This window comes from Eschrichtius robustus, chromosome 12 (genome assembly GCF_028021215.1).
Source record: "Eschrichtius robustus isolate mEscRob2 chromosome 12, mEscRob2.pri, whole genome shotgun sequence".
Classification (NCBI taxonomy): Eukaryota; Metazoa; Chordata; class Mammalia; order Artiodactyla; family Eschrichtiidae; genus Eschrichtius; species Eschrichtius robustus.
Window position 1 is genome coordinate 66459052 of NC_090835.1, and position 24269 is coordinate 66483320.

General features: G+C 36.6%; 2 protein-coding genes across 8 annotated transcripts in view; both read right to left on the minus strand.

The window, feature by feature from the left end:
- The window catches only part of TINAG (tubulointerstitial nephritis antigen), a 94689-nt gene extending 77037 nt beyond the window's left edge, over positions 1-17652 (minus strand). For 2 of the 7 annotated variants that reach the window (XM_068557449.1, XM_068557453.1), the window contains exons 1-4: positions 16677-17128; positions 9121-9184; positions 8401-8490; positions 2974-3088 (exon numbers count right to left, since the gene is read on the minus strand). In XM_068557449.1, coding sequence (XP_068413550.1) covers positions 2974-3088; positions 8401-8490; positions 9121-9184; positions 16677-17031 — 624 coding nt within the window. In that variant the 5' untranslated portion in view covers positions 17032-17128. Of the gene's footprint in view, positions 1-2973; positions 3089-8400; positions 8491-9120; positions 9185-16676; positions 17129-17485 lie in introns of those variants that run through there. The other 5 variants (XM_068557450.1, XM_068557455.1, XM_068557454.1 and 2 more) reach the window with 5 other exon arrangements.
- A 3817-nt stretch (positions 17653-21469) lies between these two features.
- Positions 21470-24269, minus strand: part of MLIP (muscular LMNA interacting protein) — a 171768-nt gene continuing 168968 nt past the window's right edge. Inside the window, exon 14 of the mRNA XM_068559179.1 lies at positions 21470-21589. Within this exon, the coding sequence (XP_068415280.1) occupies positions 21470-21589 (120 nt within the window). The remainder of the gene's footprint in view (positions 21590-24269) is intronic.

Here is a 24269-nt window from a genome sequence, read left to right on the forward strand (position 1 = left end):
GCAATGTAGCCAGGAAACCAGCCAGAGGAGAGCTTTCCCAGGAACTGAGAATGACTCATGGCTCATCTTTCCTACCCAAGATAAAGAATTTGGTGAATCTCAGTTCTCATCCAGGTAATGTGTTCAAGGAAAGGGAGATGTTTTAGGCTGGGGATGCAGTGAATTTTCTCAGAAAAATCATTCCCTCTGTTGGCAACTGCCTACCCTAAGTGTATATATATATACCATCCTATGTTGAAAATGGTATTTTAAAAAATTGGGGAAAAGTTGGGGGCAGGGGAATTATCCAGAAGCATACCCACACAAAAGAATTCATTTTCACTGTATTCAGAGGCAATTTGATATATTGAGGGTATTTTCTATGTAGTCACCAGGCAAAGAATTAATCTATTTTTAAAGCTCTTCCTGTGGCTACCAGTTTAACTCAGTTCATATAGACCCCACATTCTTCATTGAAGTTCTTGTTGTATTTCTGATTTTATGATATCTGACCAGGTATTAGGACAACTCCAACACTCAGAAACTTTTTAAAAGGACCTCAGCCCTCAAGCTACAGTGCCCTAGAAATGGGAAGCTATTTCCTTGTGGGTAACAGAACTCTTACAGATCAGCCAAATTTTCCTTATTGCTTTTCTGGAATTACTTAGCAACTTTATTACATTAATTCATAGCACTAAGTAATTTAAATTCTCCCAGAGTACTAATCATTAAGATTTTTCATTTAAATATCACCATAGTCACTTTTATGCAAACAAATCCCTAGGAGCCAATAAATGATTTAGAATTAGATTGCCTTTTTATATGCTACAGTGAGTGGCAACCTGGGAAAGAAACATACCTCATTTTCTCTATAATATAAAATACTCTAAATTGCAAAAAATAAAGCTTCAAAAGGAAACGTTAGAAAGAATCCAGAAAAAATGTATATTGACACCCAAATGAGTATTTGGCTAACTGGGACCCTCACTAAAAGCAAGAGAAAGAATAATCCTTATAAAGAGGGTGAATTTATTATTTTCCTAAACACTTCTGTCTCTTTTTTTCCAGATAAGGACAAAATTGAAAAAGAAAGCAGCCAGAAAAATAACTCTTTTCCAATTGATCTTATAAGTAAGTCAATAAAAGCTATGAATCTGAGCCACACCTCTAAAGATGTTATGTCTTACTGATTGTGGAAAAAATCCAAAAATATATCTAAGTTGATCATTTCATAAAGTTAGCTCTGGTTCCAAGATTAAAAGGCTTTTTGCTATTTTGAAACTGAACTGGCCAAAGCTAACTGATTATACCGGAAGTCTAGGAACCATTTGGGGGGCAGATCTTTTAAAGTCCTGGCTCTGCCATTTAAGTAATTCTATGATGGCTTTTCTCTCCTCTCTATCTCCATCTCCGTGTGAGTTGGCCTCTCTCTGTGCCAATGTTCTTGTCTTTAAAATGTGGAGAATTACAGTACCCACTACATCAAGCTGGGAATTAGATGAGATAATGTATGAGAGTGCTGATAAGAGTGTTTGGCACACAACTAATCAATACATGGCAGCTATTATGATCTTTTCTGGTACTAGTTATAATTTAGCAGGTCCTGCTACTGGAATTTGAAGTGGAATAATAAGTCAGGGGATTACATCTTCTGAAAGCAAATCACATTAAACATTTAATGAGGAACTTGTGGATTTACAACTCATCCAACAGCAAACAACAGCCCTGCTTGCTCTGAGCTGCTGAGAGCTTCCGGGCAGCCAGGACCTTACATCTTCATTGCAGAGGGAAGAGGAAGTTCTCCAGCAGCCAGGGAACCCCTCTCTGCCCTGGGCATTTTTTAAATTTAATTTTTATTTTATATTGGAGTATAGTTAATTTACAGTGCTGTGTTAGTTTCAGATATACAGCAAAGTGATTCATTTATCCATATACATATATCCATTCTTTTTCAGATTCTTTCCCATATAGATTATTACAGAATATTGAGTATAGTTCCCTGAGCTATAGAGTAGGTCTTTGTTGATAATCTATTTTGTATATAGTAGTGTGCATATGTTAATCCCAAACTCCTAATTTATTCCTCCCTCCCACCCTTCCCCTTTGGTAACCAAAAGTTTGTTTTTGAAGTAAATCAGACAGAGAAAGACAAATATCATATGATATCACTTATATGTGGAATCTAAAAAAAAAATGATACAAATGGCTTGGGCATTTGTAGCAGGCCTTGAATACAATCAAAATCTCAACTGAGAGACACCACAAATGGGATGGTAAAACTGCAGCTCTAAGTTAGATATCTGTGATAACTAGACAGGTGGAAGATTCTTTATGCAAGATACCTATTATCAGAAGATAACACCTCTTGAAAATGAAAGGGAAAACCAATACAATAGTATTACAAAACACGAGGGTGTTACGAAACATGGCAATTTCACGAAGGAGTTTGCCAGCTCATCAGGGAAATTTGAAGGTGTTCTTTAAATGGAAAATGTGAGGATTTTTGAGGATAAACTTCTGCTAGTCATCATAGCATACCTGTCTGCAGTTACTGGCATTTATTTTATCTTCATTTCATAATGGAGTACCCAAGAGCTATCAAAACTCTGTTTTGATGAATTCACAAAATAACTAAGTTTACTTAAAAAAAGAAAGATAAGGACAACTAATGACTTGCTTAAGCATTGGGTCACCAAAAAGCCAATCATCAGAAACATGAATTTCTCTGCAATGATTAGCAATGTAAATGAACACAATCATTCCTGAAGAGAGGAAACTATATCTAATTAATATTAGTGAACTTTCAAAGTCCACATGAAAATTTGGGGGGATGTAACAACCATTTTGGGGAAAGGTTTTTTTAATTTATATGACAAAATTATCTCGGAAAGCACAAAACTCACTATTTTAGTTATTTAAAATTGCTTTATATGCACCTACGAACACACTTATACAAACACACACATACATGAGTCAAACAGAGAGGATACTTACTGCCACTTCATTCATACTCAGAAGCAAGGGGCTGGGTGGCAGGGTGCCAAGGCGATATTTGAAACCCTCCTCCAAAGTCATTCCCCAGAATTGGCTGTAGTTCTGGGCTGTCCATCTGCCTTACAAATGAAAGAGAAAAATAGGTACAGGTTACATGATGTCACTTTTATCATTACATGCTCATTTATATTTCTGAAATTATATAGAAGCAAATCTGACAAAATTGGAACTGTTACTGCAAGCTAGATATTCATTGTATTAATGATGCATTATTGATTACTCTAATAGGGAAGCATATCACTCTTCTTAAAGTAGGTCTATGTCAATTATTTTAATGACTCAAATGAGGAACCTAAGGCTGTATTAATATAGACTAAATTTAAGAATATTGAATCTCCACATACAGTAAAGGGATTTTAGTGATAATAAGGCCAATATATGCAGTTTCTTCTAAATGTCATTAAATGTATTTTAGAAAGAAGCTTGAATGTTCAGAAATGTACTTATAGGTTAAATAGGGTAATCTGTTTCATTTATCTTTTAGATTTGAAAAGAAGCTGACCATGTAAAAACAAGTATCCATGAAAAATTGAGGATAAAATAGTTATACTTAAAAAGTTTACAGCAACGCTAATTAATTTTATTGAAATATTTTATTTAAATATTGAAATATTCTATTATATATTAAATGAGTTAATTTGTGGTAAATGCTCAATAATATTAGTCATTATTAATATAATATAAATTCAATTGATGTAAAATTAAATAACAAAAAAGTACATTTTTTTAAAGACATATTTTGTGCGCTTACATAAAAAAGTAAGCTTTGTTATCAAAATCTAATGTTGAGATTTCAAGACAATAATTCCTTAAGAGATGATAGGAGATGAAAAATGAGAAAGATAAAAGTAATTTAATCATTGTTTGTTTGAATTAGCTACAACTTAAAGACAATATATTTTCAGTACTTAAGGCAAATCTAAACTCTACCTTGTTGTGTTTATCACCAAAATTGTTTACAGTGTGAAAGGCTCTTATGAATAATTGAAGATATGACTCAATTTTCAATAATATGCCTGGCAAGTTAATGCTTTTCTTTTACAAGATCTGTTAGTTCATAAAGCTTTAAGCAACTCTGAGCCACAATTTTTAAATGTAATCTCCATCATCCAAGGAATTTCAATAAAGAAACTTTTGAATATATTAGACATTGCAGGTTTATTTAAGAGACTACCAGGATCAGCCTTAGGCAAAATCATGCCACAGTAAAGTATGTTTTTGGTGCCCTACACTAGTAGTTTTCAAACATTGAGACATTTTTGGTGCATTTAATTAATCATTCAATTTAGTGAATAGGAATCAGTATTTTTAAAGATAAAATAGAATATAAGAGAAACAATAGGAAATATTAGAGTTTATTGGACAGAGTGAGGGTAAGTACTATTTATATACATTTAAGTATATGTACAAGTGCACGTGTGTGTGTGTGTGTGTGTGTGTGTGTACTAGGTCATAAAGTTAAATGTATGATTTACTATAATTTATGCTCAAAAAAGCATGAAAAGCACCACTGCTCTGTATCATCCTTTTTGACCTAGGCTCATCACTGTTTTTTTAAGTTGAAGTATAGTTGATTTACAGTGTTGTGTTAATTTCTGCTGTACAGCAAAGTGATTCAGTTATATATATATATATATATATATATATATATTCTCTTTCATATTCTTTTCCATTATGGTTTATCACAGGATACTGAATATAGTTCCTGTGCTATACAGTAGGACCTTGTTTTTTATCCATCCTATATATACTAGTTTGCATCTGCTAATCCCAAACTCTCAATCCATCCTTCTCCTACCCCACCTCTCCCTTGGCAACAACCAGTCTGTTCTCTATGTCTGTCATCACTTTCCTTTTAACCCAAGTTAGCATTTACTGAACATTCTTAATTTATCTATCACATTCTTCAGTAAACACTGGGAACACAGAAATAAATTTCTCTACCTTCAAAAAGCTCATACTCTAAAAAGCCTACAAAGAGAGAAACAACTTCAGTATGTGTAATTTATTAGCTGTAGGTCAAGGTCTGATCAGAGTAGAGGACTGAAACATAACTCTTCCTGAAGGAGTTAGAAGAATTTTTTACAGAAAGTGACTTTTTAGTGCTCAGCCTGGAAGGATGAGAATGAGTTAGACAGCCAGATGTGAGAGAAGAGAGAATTTATTCTAAATAAAGGCAACTCTGGAGCAAAGCAAGTTTGAAATTGGGAATAACATTTAGGGAATAGCAGATAAGTAGAACACTTAAACTATGAGAGCGACCAGAGAGACAGGGGCTGGAAAGAGTGTAAAACATGAGGCAGTAAAGCATTTGGGACAGATTGTTATTTATGCTGAGGAGTATAATTATATTCTAAAGCAATGGAGTGTCACTGAAGACTTTTTAAGAACCTGAGTGGCAGAATCAAAGCTTTGTTTTAGAAGGATAACCATGAAAGTATAAAGGATTGGTTGGAGTTTGGTCAGACTGGAAACAGAGAGAAAAGTCAGGTCATTCAAACTAGGCTTGATAAAGAAATGCACTAGAATATAGCATAAGAATAAAGGAAATACATTTCTAAAATAAACTTTGTGGGGATTACAAGCGTCTAGTGACTGAGAGTGAAGAGGAAAGAAGCCTCAAACTAACTTCAGATTTTCTGGCTTAGTTGACATGATAGTGGGGGATGCCAGTAACCAAGGACAAGTCAAAAGGTTAATCCTTTTGGTTTGGGGTATTTTTGACTTTGAGAAATTAGTAAGAAATCAAAGTCAACTTATTCAATAGATAGTCCATAGACTTGGAGTTCATAAGAAAAATCAGGGTTAGAGATAGGATGGATTAAAAATGGGTACAAATTCTTTGTGGCTCTTTCCATCAAGAGATGGAGTCCATTTTTCCAACCGCTGAATGTGAGCTGGCCTGGTAACTTGCTTTGCCCAGTAGAAAGCAGTGAAATTGACAATGTGCAAATTTCAGGCTTTGGCCTCAAGTGAGGCCATTTCCACCCTCCACTCATGTCCTGCTTGAACACTGTCATTATGTAAAGAAACCAAGGCTGTCCTGCTGGAGACACATGGGCCCCCCAACAACCAGCACCAACCACCAGACATGGGCAGGGGGCCACCTGGACAATGCAGCCCCAGCTGAGGCCCTAGATGTCTGTGGACACTTGAGTAACCCCAGGAGAGACCAGGAAAAGAGCCTCAGGTAAGTCCATCCCAAATTGCCGGTATGAACAAATAAAAAGCTTGTGATTTCAGGGCGCTAAATTCTGAAGTGGTTTGTTTCACAGCACCAGGTAAACAGAGACTGTTCTCTCTCCCCCTTTTTTCCACTAACTTGCTGATTATTATTTTTGCTACTAATCTGCCACTTATAACTGCCCTATCACTAGAAATCCTTTTACAAACTTATGATATGTGGATTCCTCAGCTAGATTGTAAATTCCTCTAAGAAATTATTTATTTGTATCCTCAGCAGTGCCAAAAGGGAAACGCATGTTTTGTTAATATTAATTGCATTACAACATAATACAGGGAATAAATAAGCACTGAAGTGGGCTATGCAGAATGAATAAAGATTTGGATCTAAATATTACCAAGATGCCAGAAATAAAGGTTTTAAAGCAAAGGCTGTATATATTTGTATGTAGGCTATTTTAAAAAGCGCCTAAAATAGACATTGAATGCTATAGTATGACTCTGTTTTCATACATGAAAACAACTTGAACAGCAGGAACAGTAAATATCTGAGAATTAGAACTTTCTTTTAAATTCAAGGACTTTCTACACTCCCTCCTGTTGTTCCCTGGTAAATAATTTTAGCTTTACTCCTTTTCTTCATACTTTGTCTCTTTTACTTAACTTTTTTCTTTGATCTGTGTATATTTTCTTTTGCTGCAATTTTACTTCACTGTTTTTTTTTTTTTCAAGTCATTTATGTTTGCTACTAAAAGGCAAATCCCATGCCTCTTAAGTAGTCCTAGAGTACTCTCAGAATAAACAAATGATGGAAAGAAAATTCTTTCTTCCAAGGAAGGCAGCATTCCCAACAGATCTGTACTCTTATATGACTTTCTTTCCACATTGCTTTAGACTGCGGTTTCTCCTGGGTTCTGTGACAGCGGAAAGCTTGGCTGCTTATGTTGGCTTCTTGGAAGTGTGTGCTTGTTAGCTCTAAGCGTTTGAATCCTTTTAGGAACCTGAGTCAGATAATCTCTCATGATGACACATACTCTCATGTCCTTTTAATGATTTAAATATCACTTAACCATAGAAAATAATTGTTTTTCCCTAGAAATACTTAAAATGTCATCATATTATCACCTAAAATATTGTCAAAACACATACACACACACAGGAGTTGAGAATGGCTTAAGAATATTAATATCAACAAATGTGACTTCCAAGTGTCTTTCGTGTCTTCCAAGAAAATACTCCAGGTGCATAGAAAATTAGTGTCCCCACTGTCCTGGGAAACATATGTCTTAGGTGTAGCAAGAAATGATATTTCTACGTTTTAAAAATGCATTTCAGGATGACTTCACTTTTATAGTTGCTTGACAATAGGTCTTCTCAGGTTAAATCTTTTCCTGAAGGTGGAAAATGTTTTTGAGGGTGTATAGAGATTTGATCAGTGGCAGTGGAGAAATCCTGAAGCAGAAAACAGCTGGCCCATCCCTTCTCCCTTCAGCTCAGTAAAGAAAGCCAGTGTCAGCACCTACACCTAATTCCCTCTATGTAAGTCGAAAAGTGACTTAATTTATTAATCTATCAGAGAGCATCAAACAGTTATTTGCTTAAGTGTCAATCAGCTCAAGCTTCCGTTTATTAGCGAAGTAAAATGGCTCAACCAGTCTTTTGACTCAACCGTGAGTGAAATTGGCTAGATATCAGTCATGTAAATGACGCTGTCTAGATGGACTGGTCGTTTGGGGGATCATCGAGATAAAATACTGCTTTCTGAAGGTCAGAGTCTACCCAGGTTAGCTGAGCATGTGATTGGCTGGGACAGGGAAGCAGCGGAAGGAAAGATGATAAAAATGAATGAACCTGTTTGCCTACTTCCTGATTTCGCCTGAATACTTATTTAAACTAAAGCTCCCCCTACTAGCCTCACTCACAGCTTGACACTGCTCCTTCCTAAACAATTTAAGACCATGCTCTATATTTCCTCTTTGTGCATTTTAATTTTTAATCATTTAATGTTCATTCCAATTTCACATGCCTTTCTACCGCCCTCCCCATTTCTCACCCACTCTTTTTTTTGTTTTTGAAAGAATGATCATTTTTAGAAGGAAATGATAGGAAATACATTGTTTGAAACCTGAGGGGTAATGGGGGGGGGGAGGTGCCAAAAAGCCTAGAAAGCAAGATTTCTCTCACCCATAGTCTCCTTTATTGACATGTTCAATTAATCCTGGTTGAACAAGGCATACATGCTGGGAACATTTCCATTGCTGTCCTGAGCATGTGCTGTAAAGATACAAAAATTATGAAAGTGGCCTGGCCTTTAGGGAGTGTACTTATAAAATTAGTAACCAGAGTTGCACCTTGTTATGGCATAAAAGATATTTTTGACTAATGTTAACCATATGACTAATTCTTGGCAAAAATAAATCACAACACATGCATTAGCTACCACTCAATATCTTCCACTTCAGGCAATTAATAAATGAAATGATCACACAGTCATTGGAGTTTGAAAACATAAGACAATGGAGACAGTAGATTCAACACATTTGTAATTGTAAATTTTCTGCAGGATAATCAATTTCAAGGCAGCTTTGTTTTATATATAGTTACTGTGTTAAAGAACACGTGATTTTCCTGTAGTACATCAGAATGTTTAAAATTAAGAGGTTTGTGAAAGCAACCCCGCTGTCACAAACACCAAACTCAAACGTTAAAAGAAATATCCATTATTAGCTTTTAAACATTTATTAAAATTAAATATGCTTATAAAAAACTATGGGTACATAATATCTTATGACTTATGATTCTATCTGTATTTAAATATATGCTTTGTTTCACAAATGTTCCTTTTATTTCAAGAAAACATACACAGACAGTAGAATTCAGTTCTGTGCAGCTTAAATTCATTACCAGGAATTGCAGTTTTCTTTAATTACTGATCCTTCTTCATAACGTTGACCATCTCTGTGGCAACCTGTCAACATACCATGTAAACAAGTCAAAATTCTAAATTGAGTAATAAGTAAACTAAAATTGTATTTAGTTTTTTCAAATATGCAAAAAAATTTGGTGCCCATCTGAAAGAAATCCACATAGGGTTTGTGTCAAGGTTTGTATATCGAATTCTTATGGGCTTGTTCCATAAGCTTCTATCTTTACATTGTGTATTTGTTCCAACTGAGAGGATTTGTAAAGCATGAAAACTAAATTACTGAGGTATTAATCACTAAACGCACTCAAAAAAATAATTAATGTATTTAAGTAGGTAAGCAGTAAAACAGTGTTTGAATTAATTTATGGCATTTCTTATCTTGAAAATCTAATCAACTCTCATATGTAAATATGATTAATTACATATGCTTAGAGGAAGGAGCTCAAAGTGTTGGACCAAAATATAAAGCTATTTCAGTGAATTCACCTTACAAAGATAAACTCTATTTTCTCTTCAAAATTTAGATCAGGAGAAAAATTTATACAGTTGTAGTCCTTTGTGTTCCAAGTCCAAATGTTTCTCAACCATTAACCAAAACTCGTTGCTATTTTACCAGACTCTATAAACTACTCCAAAGAGATGACTGGTGAATTATCATTATATGAAAACCAATCAGTAAGAAATGGTGAAAATAATACCCTGGCTACAAATTAAATCCCTTTTGAAAATATAACTTACATAAATTTAAATTCATGCTGAATTAGCAAAAGTAGCAAAATTCGCTCCTTTGTCATGTGAAAACTTTTTTGACGGAGACATGTCACTGATAGATCACAACAATGGCCCTTACTTACATAAAATGAATTCTAACTTTTTATTCATACAATCATAGGAGGAAATCTACATGTTTAGAAAGCATTCCAAGGGACCTGGCTTAACCACCAGCCACAATGTCACAAAAGCCACTTACAAATTAGCTACCTTCCGATTTTTCCAAAAATTGTTTCACAGGAAATATTTTACAACTGCCTCTCTTCAGCATGCACTGTGTTCTCACAGTTCAATCTTTTGCTTAATGAATCTAAAAATCTCCTTGTATTTGCATCTATCCACCTCTTTTCCACGGATTTTTGACATTCCACTCTCACGAGAAGAGAGAAGGAAACCACCTCTCTCCTGGACCACAGGGGAGGGGAAAGATTTAACTTTAAATCAAGTTCAGAGTTTTAATTACTACCCAGGATTGAACACTTTTTGTAAATGAATTTCTATGTTTGTAACTTACAAAGACCCCGGAATTTTTACTACCTAGGAAAGCAACAGAAAATTCATGCAACAATTCAAGTTTTATTCAAAGTCAAGGGAATTACTTCCTTGACTAGTTCTAAAGGAGATGAGGGGCAAAATCAAAGCTGATTTTTAAAAAGTTATACTGAAGTATAGTTGATTTACAATGTTGGGTTAATTTCTGCTGTACAGCAAAGTGATTCAGTTATACATATACATGTTCTCAAACCTGGTTTTTAATCAAAACCGATGAATGTTGCTTGTCCAGCATACCAGTTATATAGATAAAGGGATGAGAAATCACAAAGGTCCTAAGGAAAAAAAGGCTGTCCCTTCTCTAACCTGTACCCCAGCTATTAATTTTGAAGAAAAGAGAATGTTATCACCGTGCCCACCCAAGATCATTAGTACTATATCTAGTGTTAGCAAAAGTTCCATTTATTGGTCTTCCTTCCTTAATATCAAGTCAGAGTTGACTATAAGAAACAACGTTTGCTGTAATCTCACTTGAGAGTTGGCCTCTTGAACAAAAACCATAATCTGTTCATCTGAGTCTGGCCAAGGTGCTGACAAAGTGAAACATCAACTTCTACACAATACAGAAACGCAGTCCACTCCCTTCTTCCACTCTTCCCAACTCCAGTGTATCCCTCATCCCTTGAACAGCATTTAGAGAGATCTTTTAAAATCTACATTGTGTCACTCCTTGCTTAAAATCCTCAAGTTATTCCCCATCAAATTTAAAATCAAACCAAACTTCTTACAATGACCTATAAGACCTTATCCAAAATCTCTCTTCCATAATCTTTGTCCTCATCACTCCTGTTGTGCTGGTTAAAGGGTTTCCATGATACTGATGAGGATGGAGAGAAGTGGATGAACATAATTTGGAGACAAAGCAAATGGGACTAGCTCTTGGATTGAGTTTGGAGAATGAGGAAAAAGAGGAATCAAGGGTGTCTCACTAGGATTTTGGCCTGAGCCATAGAGAGGCAGTGAAGCTAATATTGAAATAAGGAACAGGCTTACGGCAAGAAATGAGGAGTTCTGTTTCGCATATTTTAGATTTAGATTAAGTCTAGGTTAGCCATCCTAATGGAGAATATCAAGTAGAGTAGTAATGGAAATTCAGAGTTAAGTCATGATTGGAGCATGAATTTGAGAGCCAGCAACATACATATCTTTAAAGCCTTGAGACTACGTAAGAGGCTGCTTGAGAGAGGGTTTGTAGGTAAGAGAAAGACGTCCAGGACTGAGCTCAAACTCTGTAGCTAACAGACATTCAGAAGAGGAAACAGGGAAGGAGCGAACCATGAGGAAGAAGGAAATTCAGGTGAGGGTAGAGTCTTGAAAAGTAAGAGAAGAAAGTATTCCATACAAGCAAAAGTGGTCACCTACACAGAGTACCACTGAGGGATCAAGAAAAGAACAGACATCTTAATACTGCACTTGGAAACATGGAAGTCTTCAATAACCCTGCCAAGACAGAGCTCGGTAAAGTAGCAGGAAACAAGGTCTTGTAGGAATGAGCTGATGAGAGGCTTGGAAGTCAGGAAGTGAAATGTTTCCTTCAGATATTTTTGCCATTAAAGGAAAGAAGGAAATGGGATAATAGTTGGTTAAGGACATGGAGTTGAGGGAGGGCTTTTTCAAAGTTGGGAGCTACAACTACCTACTAACCTCCTTCAAGAGAATATCTTGTAAATGATGTTTGCTCACTTTCTTAGTTATTTCCTTGGGGAAAGTTCCTAAAAGTGGAAATTCTGGGTCCAAATTGATGTTTGGACATCTTTAAGGCATTTAATTCATATTGTCATTTTTTTTTTTTTTTCCTTTTCAGAATGATTTTACCGATTTACATTCACCAGCAACTGAATGAATGAGTTATCCTGTGTCATCCTAATGCATAGACTGTAACTTTGGTTCCCATGTTAGGTACCACCTCATCATGGAAACAGAGTCAGGGTTAGAAACTAACCTTTGATGTTGTCTAGCTCCATCTCCCAAGCAATGCCTGAATCCTCCTTTGGATTCTACCAGTTTTAAATGAAAAATATTTCTTTTAAAATGCTAATTTGAGAACATGATTGACGTTTAAAGGTAGCAGAAAAATTGGGGGAGTTAAAAAAAACATTTTTGTAAATCAATAGTTTTGTAAACTGATGGATCCAGGAGAGAAAGGGAGAAATGATGCTTTAGGAGCGAAAGAGGGAGAGGAGAGAGGAGAGAAAAGGAGAGAGAGTGAGGGAGGGAGGGACAATTGTAAGGGTGGTTATTTTGAAAAGAGAAGAGGCAGTGGGATTTAGAGCTCAAGAGGCGGAATCTACTCCATGGAAACAGTAACCAATATGGGGGTACTTTGAAAATTATGATGATGGAGAGATGAGAAAATTCCTGGTGGTTTTATTTCCTCAAGGAAAAATGTATAAAACACTTCAGAGTGAGTTAATCAAACTGATTACACCTTGACATAGATAGATAGATAGATAGATAGATAGATAGATAGATAGATGATAGATAGATAGATGATAGTAATGGTTGTTGAAATTAAAGGAGTATTGCAACTTTAACAGCCATTAATACAAAAATAGGGCAAATCAGATATTTGGAAAGTGAAATCAGTCTCTTGATTTGAGAAAAGATGACAATATGATGTAACTTATTTTAAAATAACTTCATCATAAAGTGTTCTAATAACTGTACTGGTCTCAATGTCACTTCAGGGAAGGCAGTTGCCTGCTCTAATCAGGAGTCTGCATCCCAGGGGCAGTCAGTAGCGCTGATCCTGAAAGGCCAGACTCCAGGCAAGCTGCTACAAGGGGTTCCATTATCCATCTTTTAATGAACACTAGAGTAGCAGTATAATGAGTATCAGAAATGGGCTTTCACTGGCAAAATTAGTGGCTTGTTAATCAGCATGATGGATATAAGTAATCAGCTCTTATCAGTTAAATTAACAGCAATAAATTGATATAGATTAGCTAAAACATTTAAAAATCACATTCCACTCTCATACTCCACAGTTTTTATTTATCTCTTAAGGTCAAAAGCCTTCACTCTTAGACCTGGTTCCCTAGGATTGATCTGTACAAGGTCCTGTGTCCAGCCACTGGGTAGGAGGATTTATCATAACCTGACACCCTCTGTAATATTATCACATGGGAAAATTCCAGTAAATTTTTCAAGCAAGGTAGATGTGGGAACATCTAACAGGATGGAGACCTGAGACTTCAGGAAGCTTACAGAGGTTTATGGATTAGTGTATATCTCCCTACCAGTATATATTTTTGTAACAGTATGCACGACAGAATTTGGACTGTGATTTATCTTCATTGTAATGTGGTTAAGGAAGTTGTGAAGGGATAAATAATCCTCATTCAATTCAAATGTGTCAGTGGTTTACATCCATTTTTTACCAATGTGAACATAAGAGTTGTGTGTAATCAAATTAGCTTAGGTCTGTTCACAGCACATGGTCCACTAGACTCTTTTCTTAAGATCTGCTACACCAAGAGATTCTGTCTGGAAAATCCACTCTGGTTCTGTTTCAAACTCTGTCACTTGTTTTCTGTATCTGACATTTGAAATCCTCCAATGACTGGAAGTAACCAGCAGAGATGGGACAAAACCCAGAAGGAAGATGTTTACTCATATGTCCAGACCAATTTACACAAAAGGTACATATCTATTTATTTATTTTTTGACATATTTATATTTTTAAACTTTAAGATAATATACATAATTTTAAGTCCCAGGTTGAAAAAGAAATGCAGTATAAGAAACTAGACAATAACATGTAACTAGATACTTGAAAAATATTTAATAAATTAGTGAATGAACTAGACAATACCATGTAAGTAGATAACTGAAAAATATTTAATAAATCAGTGAATAACTGAAAAATATTTAACAAATCAGTGATGCTTTACTAGCATCTCAGAGGAAAGTCTCTTTATATGGCAAAAAAATTAGTATAAATAGTATGTCATTTCTATTTATTTTAGTTAATTTTGTAAAATTTTTAAATATCATGTAGTGTTATTTTCTTTTAACCAGCTACTTTCCTAAGGAAGATAAAACAAAAGAAAAAAATCACTTTCATGAGTGCAAATATAGTTTACTGTGAACATTTGCTGCTAAACAAAATGATGAATTGCTTCCCTCCATCATGAATGGAATAAAAACTATGCTGGGAACATAAGTTCTACCTAAAACATGACCCTAAATTAAAGTCTTAGGAAAATCCTAGCTTTCAAGCAAAAATGGACATGAAAGAAGCAGCAATTTCTTTTCCAAATGGGTTACATGACTCAAATAAGAAAAGCTCAAATACGTTTTAGCACATCAAAAGCACCACAGCTGATCCATAATATTTATCCTCAACTTCCAGGAAGATGACCCTGTTCGTACTTAACATCTCTCAATGAGTTCTCATAACTAAGATAAAATCTTAAACTCATGATGTGGCCTATAAATCCTGGCAAAATCTGACCTCTACTCACGTCTCAAACCTCATCTTATGTCACCCCCAACCCTCCACTGCTCATGACTCTCCGGAAGTGGTGGCCTCCATCCAATTCCTGGGCAGCACCAAGCTCCTGGCTCCCAGATCCCTTTCTGGTCACCTCACTCTTCAAAGTCTTCAGGTCACCTCACTCCTCAAAGTCTCCCACCCAAGCTAATGTTATGTATTATTTTACATGTTAATGTTATATTCTGGTATACTTTCTCACCGCACCCTAAATGTTTCCTTCAGAGAATTTAACACAATTTGCAATTGTACAGTGAATTTGTTAAATATCTTGTAACCCCCACATATAACTTGACTGTCACTTCCATGAGGATAATATCTTGTCTTTTTTCTTCCCCATGGTTGCCCCCAGCAAAAGCACAATGACTGGCATGGTGGAGGTAGTCAATGAATATTTTTTGATGAATGGCTAGGTCTGCTATTTCTAAGAGACTATCTGCCACTTTTTATGGTGAAATAAATGTTTGCTGAACTGTTTACTGGTAAAGACAAAGGCCCGGCATTAATTTTTTTTTTTTATTGAAATTAGTTGATTTACAATGTTATGCTAATTTCTGCTGTACAGCAAAGTGATTCAGTTATACATATATATATTCTTTTCCATATGGTTCATCACAGAACATTGAATATAATTCCCTGTACTATACAGTAGGAGCTTATTGTTTATCCATCCTATACCTAAAAGCTTATAATACGTGTGTGTTTTAAGGAACACTTCCTCAATTTTACAAACAAGATGACATTACTGAGAATGAAGGCAACAGTCAGCATCTGGATCTTGCTAGAAGGATACCAAAACCTAGCTTATCCTACATTGTCTTCTAATTGTAATCTCCACTCACCATCACCCATTTACAGTCATGTGACATAGCTCTGAGGAAACCTGCATTGCTGCCTGTATAAGTGGAGCAATAGAATTTTATTTTGTGTTTTTGGCAAATTTTGGATATATCGATTGCTCAGATTCTATAGCCATTTTACTATAATTAGACCAATACAGGAAATACCACCATTTTCCTTATGAATTATTTGTATTTATTCGCTCAGTCTTAGACTTTTAAAACTACCCTATATGGAGCACTCTTTTGTTTTTAATAGTTTAAAACCCCAGATTGGCAAAATGAAACAAAACAAAAACACACATGGTGACTCTATTTGGTATTACTTAGGCAGAGAGGGTGGCCAACTTTATTTTGCCTTTGCACTGGTTTAAATGGCATTGCTATAACATAGGTTCTAATGCTGCGAGGTCCAATAGTCTCATGAAATAGTAAGTAAACTGTTACATAACTCTGCAGAGGATCAGGCTTGTGAACTTGATGAGATTCTCTAAGAGGTTACACTCAAAAACGTGTGAGCGATTTTTTTCTTGTCAATACATTTTACAAAAAAAGAAATAAAGAATTTTAAGTAACTTTTATATAAGTTGAGTGAGTATTCAAAACAGAATCTAGACCAGCCTTCGTGGCCGTCACAGCAGAATTTCCCTGAAGGCACTAGTCTGACGCGTGTACCCGGCATCTAAACCAAAGCACATTAACAATCCTAAGAAATTTATTCTGGTGATCGAAATATTCATTTTTCATTTCAACTTAAGAAAGGAAGGGAAGAAGGAAGGGAGGGAGGGAGGGAGGAAAGAGAAAGAGAAAGAGAAAGAAAGTTGGGCAGATCTTGTTATGAACTAGAATAATGCTTGAACACATTCCCAAAGCCTACCTTCTGGATACCAAGGCTTTGTGTGAGGAGGCCATTCCTTCTTTTCACGGCAAAATGACTTGTAATCAGGACAGCAATCAGAATTCTCCCTTTCACAGAATTTATCACAGTAACACAGTGCATTTTTCTCATAGAACTGAGTCACACAGGCATCATCTCTGTCTTCACAACAACCAAAACTTCTACAGTATTGCCCTTTGAAAATGGCTCTTTTGAATCGAGTACCTTCCAAAATGGTGTGATTCCTAGTGAAATTAGCTCCGGGGTCCACTTCTCTTTGAGATAAATACTGTCTCTCCATCCAAATTTCTCTGGTGAGATAAGCAAGGATTAAAATCTTATATCCAGTCCACATTCTCCAGAGGTCAGGTGTGGCTCCCACTTGCTATTATATTCAATACCCTTGGCCTTGGGGCTTCTCCTTGGAGCCTGAATTCTAATCATCAAGACAACTCAGCCTGAATCCTGAAACTGATCCTTTACTTGAACTGAGTGTATTTCTTGTAGTTAAACATTAATCAAGAATTTCAATGTTTGTCCAAGATAAGGTAAGTGTTAGAAATAGACCATTGTCATTCCTCCAATGTTTAAATTTTATATTTAATATAATGGGAAAAAATGCCCATCACCATAAAAATAAATACCTAAAAATCTTAGGTATAGATGATATATTGAATATTGCTTGCTTCCAAAATAATCTAGATTCTTAAATCAAAAACCTCTCTGGAATACACATGGCCCAAATTATGGCTGTAATAACTACTGGCAAGGTGTAGGGAATTCAAAAGTCAAAAACAATTTTTCATCACCTACTTGCACCGCAGCTAAAATCCAGGCTCTCCTGAGGTTGTCTGCTAGGATCTGTCATAACAATAACACATGCCCAGTCACACACTGGCTTGATTTCCCATGTGTACCGCAGTCACCTACCAGAAGCATTTTGATTTCAAGGCTTAGTGGAGCCTAATTCAGCTAGAAATTCCCTGACGGTGACCTTAGTTTTCTCTACCTGAATCTCTACTTGACATCAATGCAGGAATCTGCAGTATCTGAAAGGCAGTTTATAGTCAAGAAAAGTCAATCCTGTGTGCTAAAGAGCTACGGGGGGGCGGGGGGCAGGGGGCGGGTAGGGGGTAATTGTGAAGGAAACTCAAAGGTCAAGATGTCTTTCGTGTTTCTGTAAAGCTGTGCAGTTTGCTATACCGTATTTATTCATTAACTATAATAACTCCCTTTGGATTGGGGATAAATAACCAGCAGACGATGATTCAGCAAGAGTGGCCAGGTTGCCTAGAGGAAAGGACTTGTCTTGACAATCAGAAAACCTGGACTCTTGTCCCTGAGCTTACTGTTGAATTGGCTTTATGATCTTGGGTTCACAATTTTCTTCTCTGGTCCTCAGTTATTTTCCTACAAAATGAGTGTCTTCCTCTCCAAAGTTAATCCATATTGCCAACTATTCGAACTTGTTCCCCGACTTTGCTCTGTAAATTATTTGACTCACACTTTTATCTTCATTGTTTCCCTTTCTTCTGGCACCTTCCTCTCAGGCTATAAACCAGTGCAAGTCTCTTTATCTTTTATTGTTTTACTTTTACATCATCATGGTGTCAATTTCCATAATCCCACTGTCTCTCCAATCCCAAAACTGCTGGCTCCACTTCCTTGCCACCAGCTGAGTCACTAAACTACTGCAAAGTACTGTCTCCAGTCCTACCGACCATCACTAACATCGATTCCCATTGATCTGTGTCCATCTTGATCACACCTGAATCCTCTGCAGCATTTAACCCTGTGTAGTGAACTAGTCAAGAACAGGAGCCAAAGAGTTAGACTAATGAAGTTCAAATCCTAGTTTCACCACTGACTAACAGCACGTCTTTGAGAAAGTGGCTTAGTCTCTCTATACTTTAATTTCATCATCTGCAACATTTAGATAACAATATTTATTATCATATCAGGTAGGTGGGAAATTTAAATGACATAATACATAAAGTACTTAGCACATCATTCATGCTGAATAAATGTTAGTTATCATTCAAAAGTACAATCTCCACCTAAAAACTCTTTCCTCCTTTAAGTCCGACACTTTCATGCTCTCCTGCTTCACGTCCCATTTTTCATAAGGCTCCCAATTTATCTGCTTACTCTTGGACTCACTTCCTTTTCTTCTCTGTGGTCATTTAAAGTGTTCTCATCAACATCCTCAATCCTTTCCCTCCCTGGTCCTCACATATCATCTTTCTTCAAAACACCAAGCATTGAATCAACCTAAAAGCCATGGGCTACAAGACTCTGTATGAGGTGGACCTCCAAACCTGGTATCTCTCTGGCCTCAATTTAAACTATTTTACCCCTCAATCTTATTGGTCTGGTCATCACACTAACCTTGCCCTTCCTCATCATGCCAGGCACACTCCTATCTTAGGACCCTTGCACTTGCTGTTCCTTCTGCCTGAACCATGCTTCCCTGATATACACATGGATCAATCTCTCATCTCTTTCAAGCCTTTTTTCAAATGACACCTTCCCAGAGAGACCTTGCCTACATTTCCTACCTAAAATGACACCCCATCTCCAGCCCCAGCTCACTCTATCCCCATTCTCTGTGCCTATTACTAATATATAAACATTATATTCATATCAGTCTTATTTATTTTCTGTATTTCCTCTCCAGAAAGCTCTACAAAATCATAGAATTTTGTCTATGTATAATTTGTCTGTTGACCATTTTATCTTCATCACTTAGTTCCTGACACATATTAGGCACTCAAAAAGCATTTATTCAATAAATATATGAAACCTACAGTTTGCATTTTCTACCCCTGTACTATGTCTATCGGGTACTGTTGGAGATGATCCACCAGCTCGTAGAATTGCTACCACCACAAAAATTTTTTTTTTAATAAATTGCTCAGTTGTCTTTTTTTTTTTTACTATTTGAAATGCATCCTATTTATTTATTTATTTATTTATTTATTTATTTATTTATTTATGGCTGTGTTGGGTCTTCATTTCTGTGCGAGGGCTTTCTCTAGTTGTGGCAAGCGGGGGCCACTCTCCATCGCGGTGCGTGGGCCTCTCACTATCGCGGCCTCTCTTGTTGCAGAGCGCAAGCTCCAGACGCGCAGGCTCAGTAATTGTGGCTCACGGGCCTAGCCGCTCCGTGGCATGTGGGATCTCCCCAGACCAGGGCTCGAACCCGTGTCCCCTGCATTGGCAGGCAGATTCTCAACCACTGCGCCACCAGGGAAGCCCCACCACAAATTTTTTGACTTTGGTCTCAGCTAAGCTCTTAAGTGCTGCTCATATTGCTTTAACTTGTTCCCTTTGGAGCCATTACAAACCTTGATTTCCTAACTTCCTAGAGAGCGTCACTTTCTAGGGAAGACATTCTCTCAGAGGTTACCAAGAAAACAAAGACAGCAAATGTTAATCCCATGCCTTCCTGTCATCAAACTCATAAACCAATCTACATTTGCAGCCATCCTCCCCATCTTCCTTCCAGACTCAGAAGATGAGGTGTCATCCTGTTCCTGGGGAATTCTTCCATCTATGATTTTTAGTCTTCCACCATTTCTCTTAGTCCTTCACTTATCTCTTGGTTCGTATACATCTTCAACCCTTTTCTCATCCAGTGACTTCAGCCCCTGAGTAGGATTCAGCAGATGCTGTTGACACTCTGTCCATATTCCCATCATCCATACCTTTTTAGGACAAGCTGGCTGAAATTGCATCCCTATGAGTTAGTGATCAGAGCTCCCTCCTTCCCCGGTCCCACTGCAGAACAATCCAGAAGTGCTAAGAATTAACACCCTCCCTGTAACCCAGAAGAAGCCCTTTAAATAATGCATGGAAGAGTTGATGTATAAGTACCCCACTCTCCTTATTCTTTGATGGGTTGTCTCTGATACCCACATACACATAACTCTCACCCTGAGGTAACAGTGGGAGCCCCACAGTCAGAAGGGATTGACAGTGGTGCCCTAACTTACTTGTTTACAGCACATGGTTAAATATTACAGTTTAAGTGTATCTACTGATTATACTATCTCACTTCAATCATTTCACTGTCTCAAAATTGATGAAAGCTTTCAAATATCCCTGCAAAGAAACTTCACATTGCAAGTGACATATTTGACAAAAATTCTACTACTAATATATTCCTTTAGACTAGTAGTTTTCAATAGGGGATGACTTTGCCTCCCAAGAGAAGTTTAGCAACGTCTGGAGACTGTTTTGATTGTCTGAACCACAAGCATCTGGTGGATGGAGGCTAGGGATGCTGCAGAGCTTCCTAGAATGCACAGGACAGAACACACAACAAAGAATTATCTGGCCAAAATTGTCCATAATGACACTGGCAATGAACGCTGATTGACACATTACAAACATTTTAAAACAACTAACAAGAAATCAGAAAAAAAATAAAATGCTCATATTTACTTGCAATTTGGATTTACATGAAGTTTGATCAGATGAATCTCCAATAAATGATTCTTTGACATAATAATCAATAACTGTAATACATAAATACTGGGGTGGATTTTCAAAAACTGGAGGTGTAATGTATGCATAACTAGAAAGGTTAGAGTTGACCATGCCACACCCTCTTTCAACATGACCATTCTCCTTGGATGAGCTTCATTTCCGATGAGAAGAAAGTGCTGCATTTCCTCTTCTTGTGATTTTTACTACCTTCATTACACAGGAACAATGGAGGAAATCAGTACCTTTGGATGTTTCCTAGGAAAGAATGAAGTCAATCAAATAATTTGTCTTAACATTAGATCTTAGCTAGATGCTACAAAAAAGGACTGGACACTGGAAATTTTAGTCACGTTTATCCAATCGTCCCCTCTCATCCACAGTTTTCCTTTCCGTGGTTTTAGTTCCCCACAGTCAATCGTGGTCTGAAAAAATTAAACGGAAAATTCCAGAAATAAACAATTCGTAAGTTTTAAATTGTGCACTGTTCTGAGTAGCATAATGAAATCTTACGCTGACTAGCTCCATCCCACTCAATATATGAATCATCACTCTTTCTGGCGTGCCGAGGTTGTATGTGCTACCCACCCATTCATCACCTAGTGACCATCTCAGTTATCAGATCGACTGTTGGGATATCCCAGTCCTTGTGTTCCAGGAACCCTTATCTTACTTATAATGGCCCCAAAGCACAAGAGTAGTGATACTGGCAATTCAGATATTCTCTTACTGTGCCTAATTTATAAATTGAACTTTATCATAGGTATGTATGTATAGGAAAAAACATAGTATTATACGTACAGGTTGGTACTATCCAAGGTTTCAGGCATTCACTGGGACTTTTAGAATGTATGCCCTGTGGATAAGAGGGTAGTACTATAACTGGAAGTTTTTAGATATATTTAAATAGGCAAAAATAGGGAGAGAGGGAGAGAAAGAGAGAGAACTCAAATTTTAGAGTAAAGAATTTCAATGAGACATAAAGAAAACTTTTGCCTACAAGGTGTAGTTGTCTTTGGATTAGGTTTCTAAGAGGGACTGGAAGATTTTATACATTGTAATTACAATATATGTCTGTATATGTACATATATATGTCTATTTAATACACAATACACATTGTGTGTTAGAGAGTGCACATAATCTCTTTGGATCTTGCAGTAGTCCATAATGGTAGAAATTATATTTATTAGCCCTATTTTCATTTTTACAGATGAAGAACTAAGACTCAAGTGACTATGCAAGTTCACAGCCAATGATGAAGCTGTTGACCCCAAGATCAGGGCACACATCCCTGCCCCATCCAGCCTTCCTGTTTAAGTATTCACCTGGTCATCTTGACTAAACCCTGCCCTTAGCCCATGACATGGATAATCTATCCAGATTCTTTCCAACCCAGTGATTCCTGAGGTGGGGAGAATATGAGAGGGGGTGGAGATCTAGCAAAGGATCATGGGGTTTTTCACTGACTGGTTCTACATTGTAAAAACAGTCAAGTGAAACCCTATTCCTCTGTGGAAGTTTACCAGTTAATGCAGACTTGGTCTCTAATTATACATTACTGAGAAAATTGGAAAAAAAAAAGTAAAAAATTAGTAGATCCATGAAATGGAAAAGAGAATCTTACAATAGCTCCCTAACGAGTAATAGTTCAGGATGCTGGGCCCAGGTCTAGGCATGTAGCAATTTGTCTCAAAATCTTCTCACCTCTCACAGTAATTAAACAGATACTTTGGGTTTACTTTCCCCTTGTCTTTTACTTTTTTTGAAATAGCAATGTCAACATCCTTTTCCATTAAAAAAAATTTTTTTCCAACACAGAATTGCATGCACAGCTATTTATGTAGCATGCATTTGCAGATTAAGAGAGTCTAGTGGGAATATTTCATTTACATCAATAGGCACCAAAGCAAACCTCTAATGGGCCAAGAGAATGCATCCAATTTGGGCCTGGAAGGAAAAGAGAGGCCCTGACCAAGGCCACATTTTACCTCCCACCTGGTCTCCACTCTGGTTCAAAGACCTCCTACAAAGATTATGCCGCCCATTCTTTGCCTTGATGTAAATAGGGGAGGAACCTATGAAATCTCATAATGATAAGACCCAAAAAGAAAGAAAAAAAAAATCAAAGAAAATGAAAGAAAATGCAGGAAGGCAAAGGCGATCATAAAAGACTACAACAGAGAAAAAGCTAACAGAAAAAAAGTTATTAGAGGAAAAAGTTTGCATATGAGTGAGAACAAAATTTTCTTTCACATCAAAATTCTAATTTCAATATATTTAAACAGGAAACAATAGGGGATGCAAACAGTTATCCTCTAGAGCTAATAAAATTTTTTTAAATTAATGCTTTACTTCACATGAGGCAGTTGAAAATAAGAAATAGGCCTGCTATCCAATTCTCTTAGCATGTTTTTAGCAGAGCAACGCTTTGAGAAAAGGCAGTTTTAGTCACTCATTATTTTATTCAAAAAATAATAATATATGTATAAAACTTCAAATGTACTCCAGGCACTACTATATTTGGGGGATACACAGACTAAAACCTAATCCTAATCCTAATCCTTACCTAAATCCTAAACCTAATCCTTACAGAACAACCCAGTATATCCAGGGAAGCCAGCTTGTAAAAACATCTTTGCAAGGAGCCTTGATAAGTGTTATTACAGAGACCATCAGAGGGTTTAATAAGAGCGTAAAGAATGCAGTGGCCAACCCTTCCTGGTGGAATTAGGAAGGATGTTGCTAAGGAAATGACATTTCATTTGAGGCTTAAAGTTAGTAAGTAGGATATTTGTCATGTAAAGTAGATATAATTCTAGACTGAGAAACAGAACATAACACAAGACACATTTGAAAAATTGGTAGGGGCCAGATACTTTTGGATCTTGAATGACAAGGACACACCAAGTACAGACTTCACTTTAAAAATAAGAAGGAATATTAGTCAGTTTTTTTTCCCTCACCCCCAAACTTTTTTAAGTAACAACATACATTTTCCTTTAGGGATCTGCTCTTCCTCCAAGCCATGGAGTCTTGGTGAAGGTGACCATCATAGGTCTTCATCTCACCACTTCTGGAGATCTCATGTGACATAAACTGAGCCC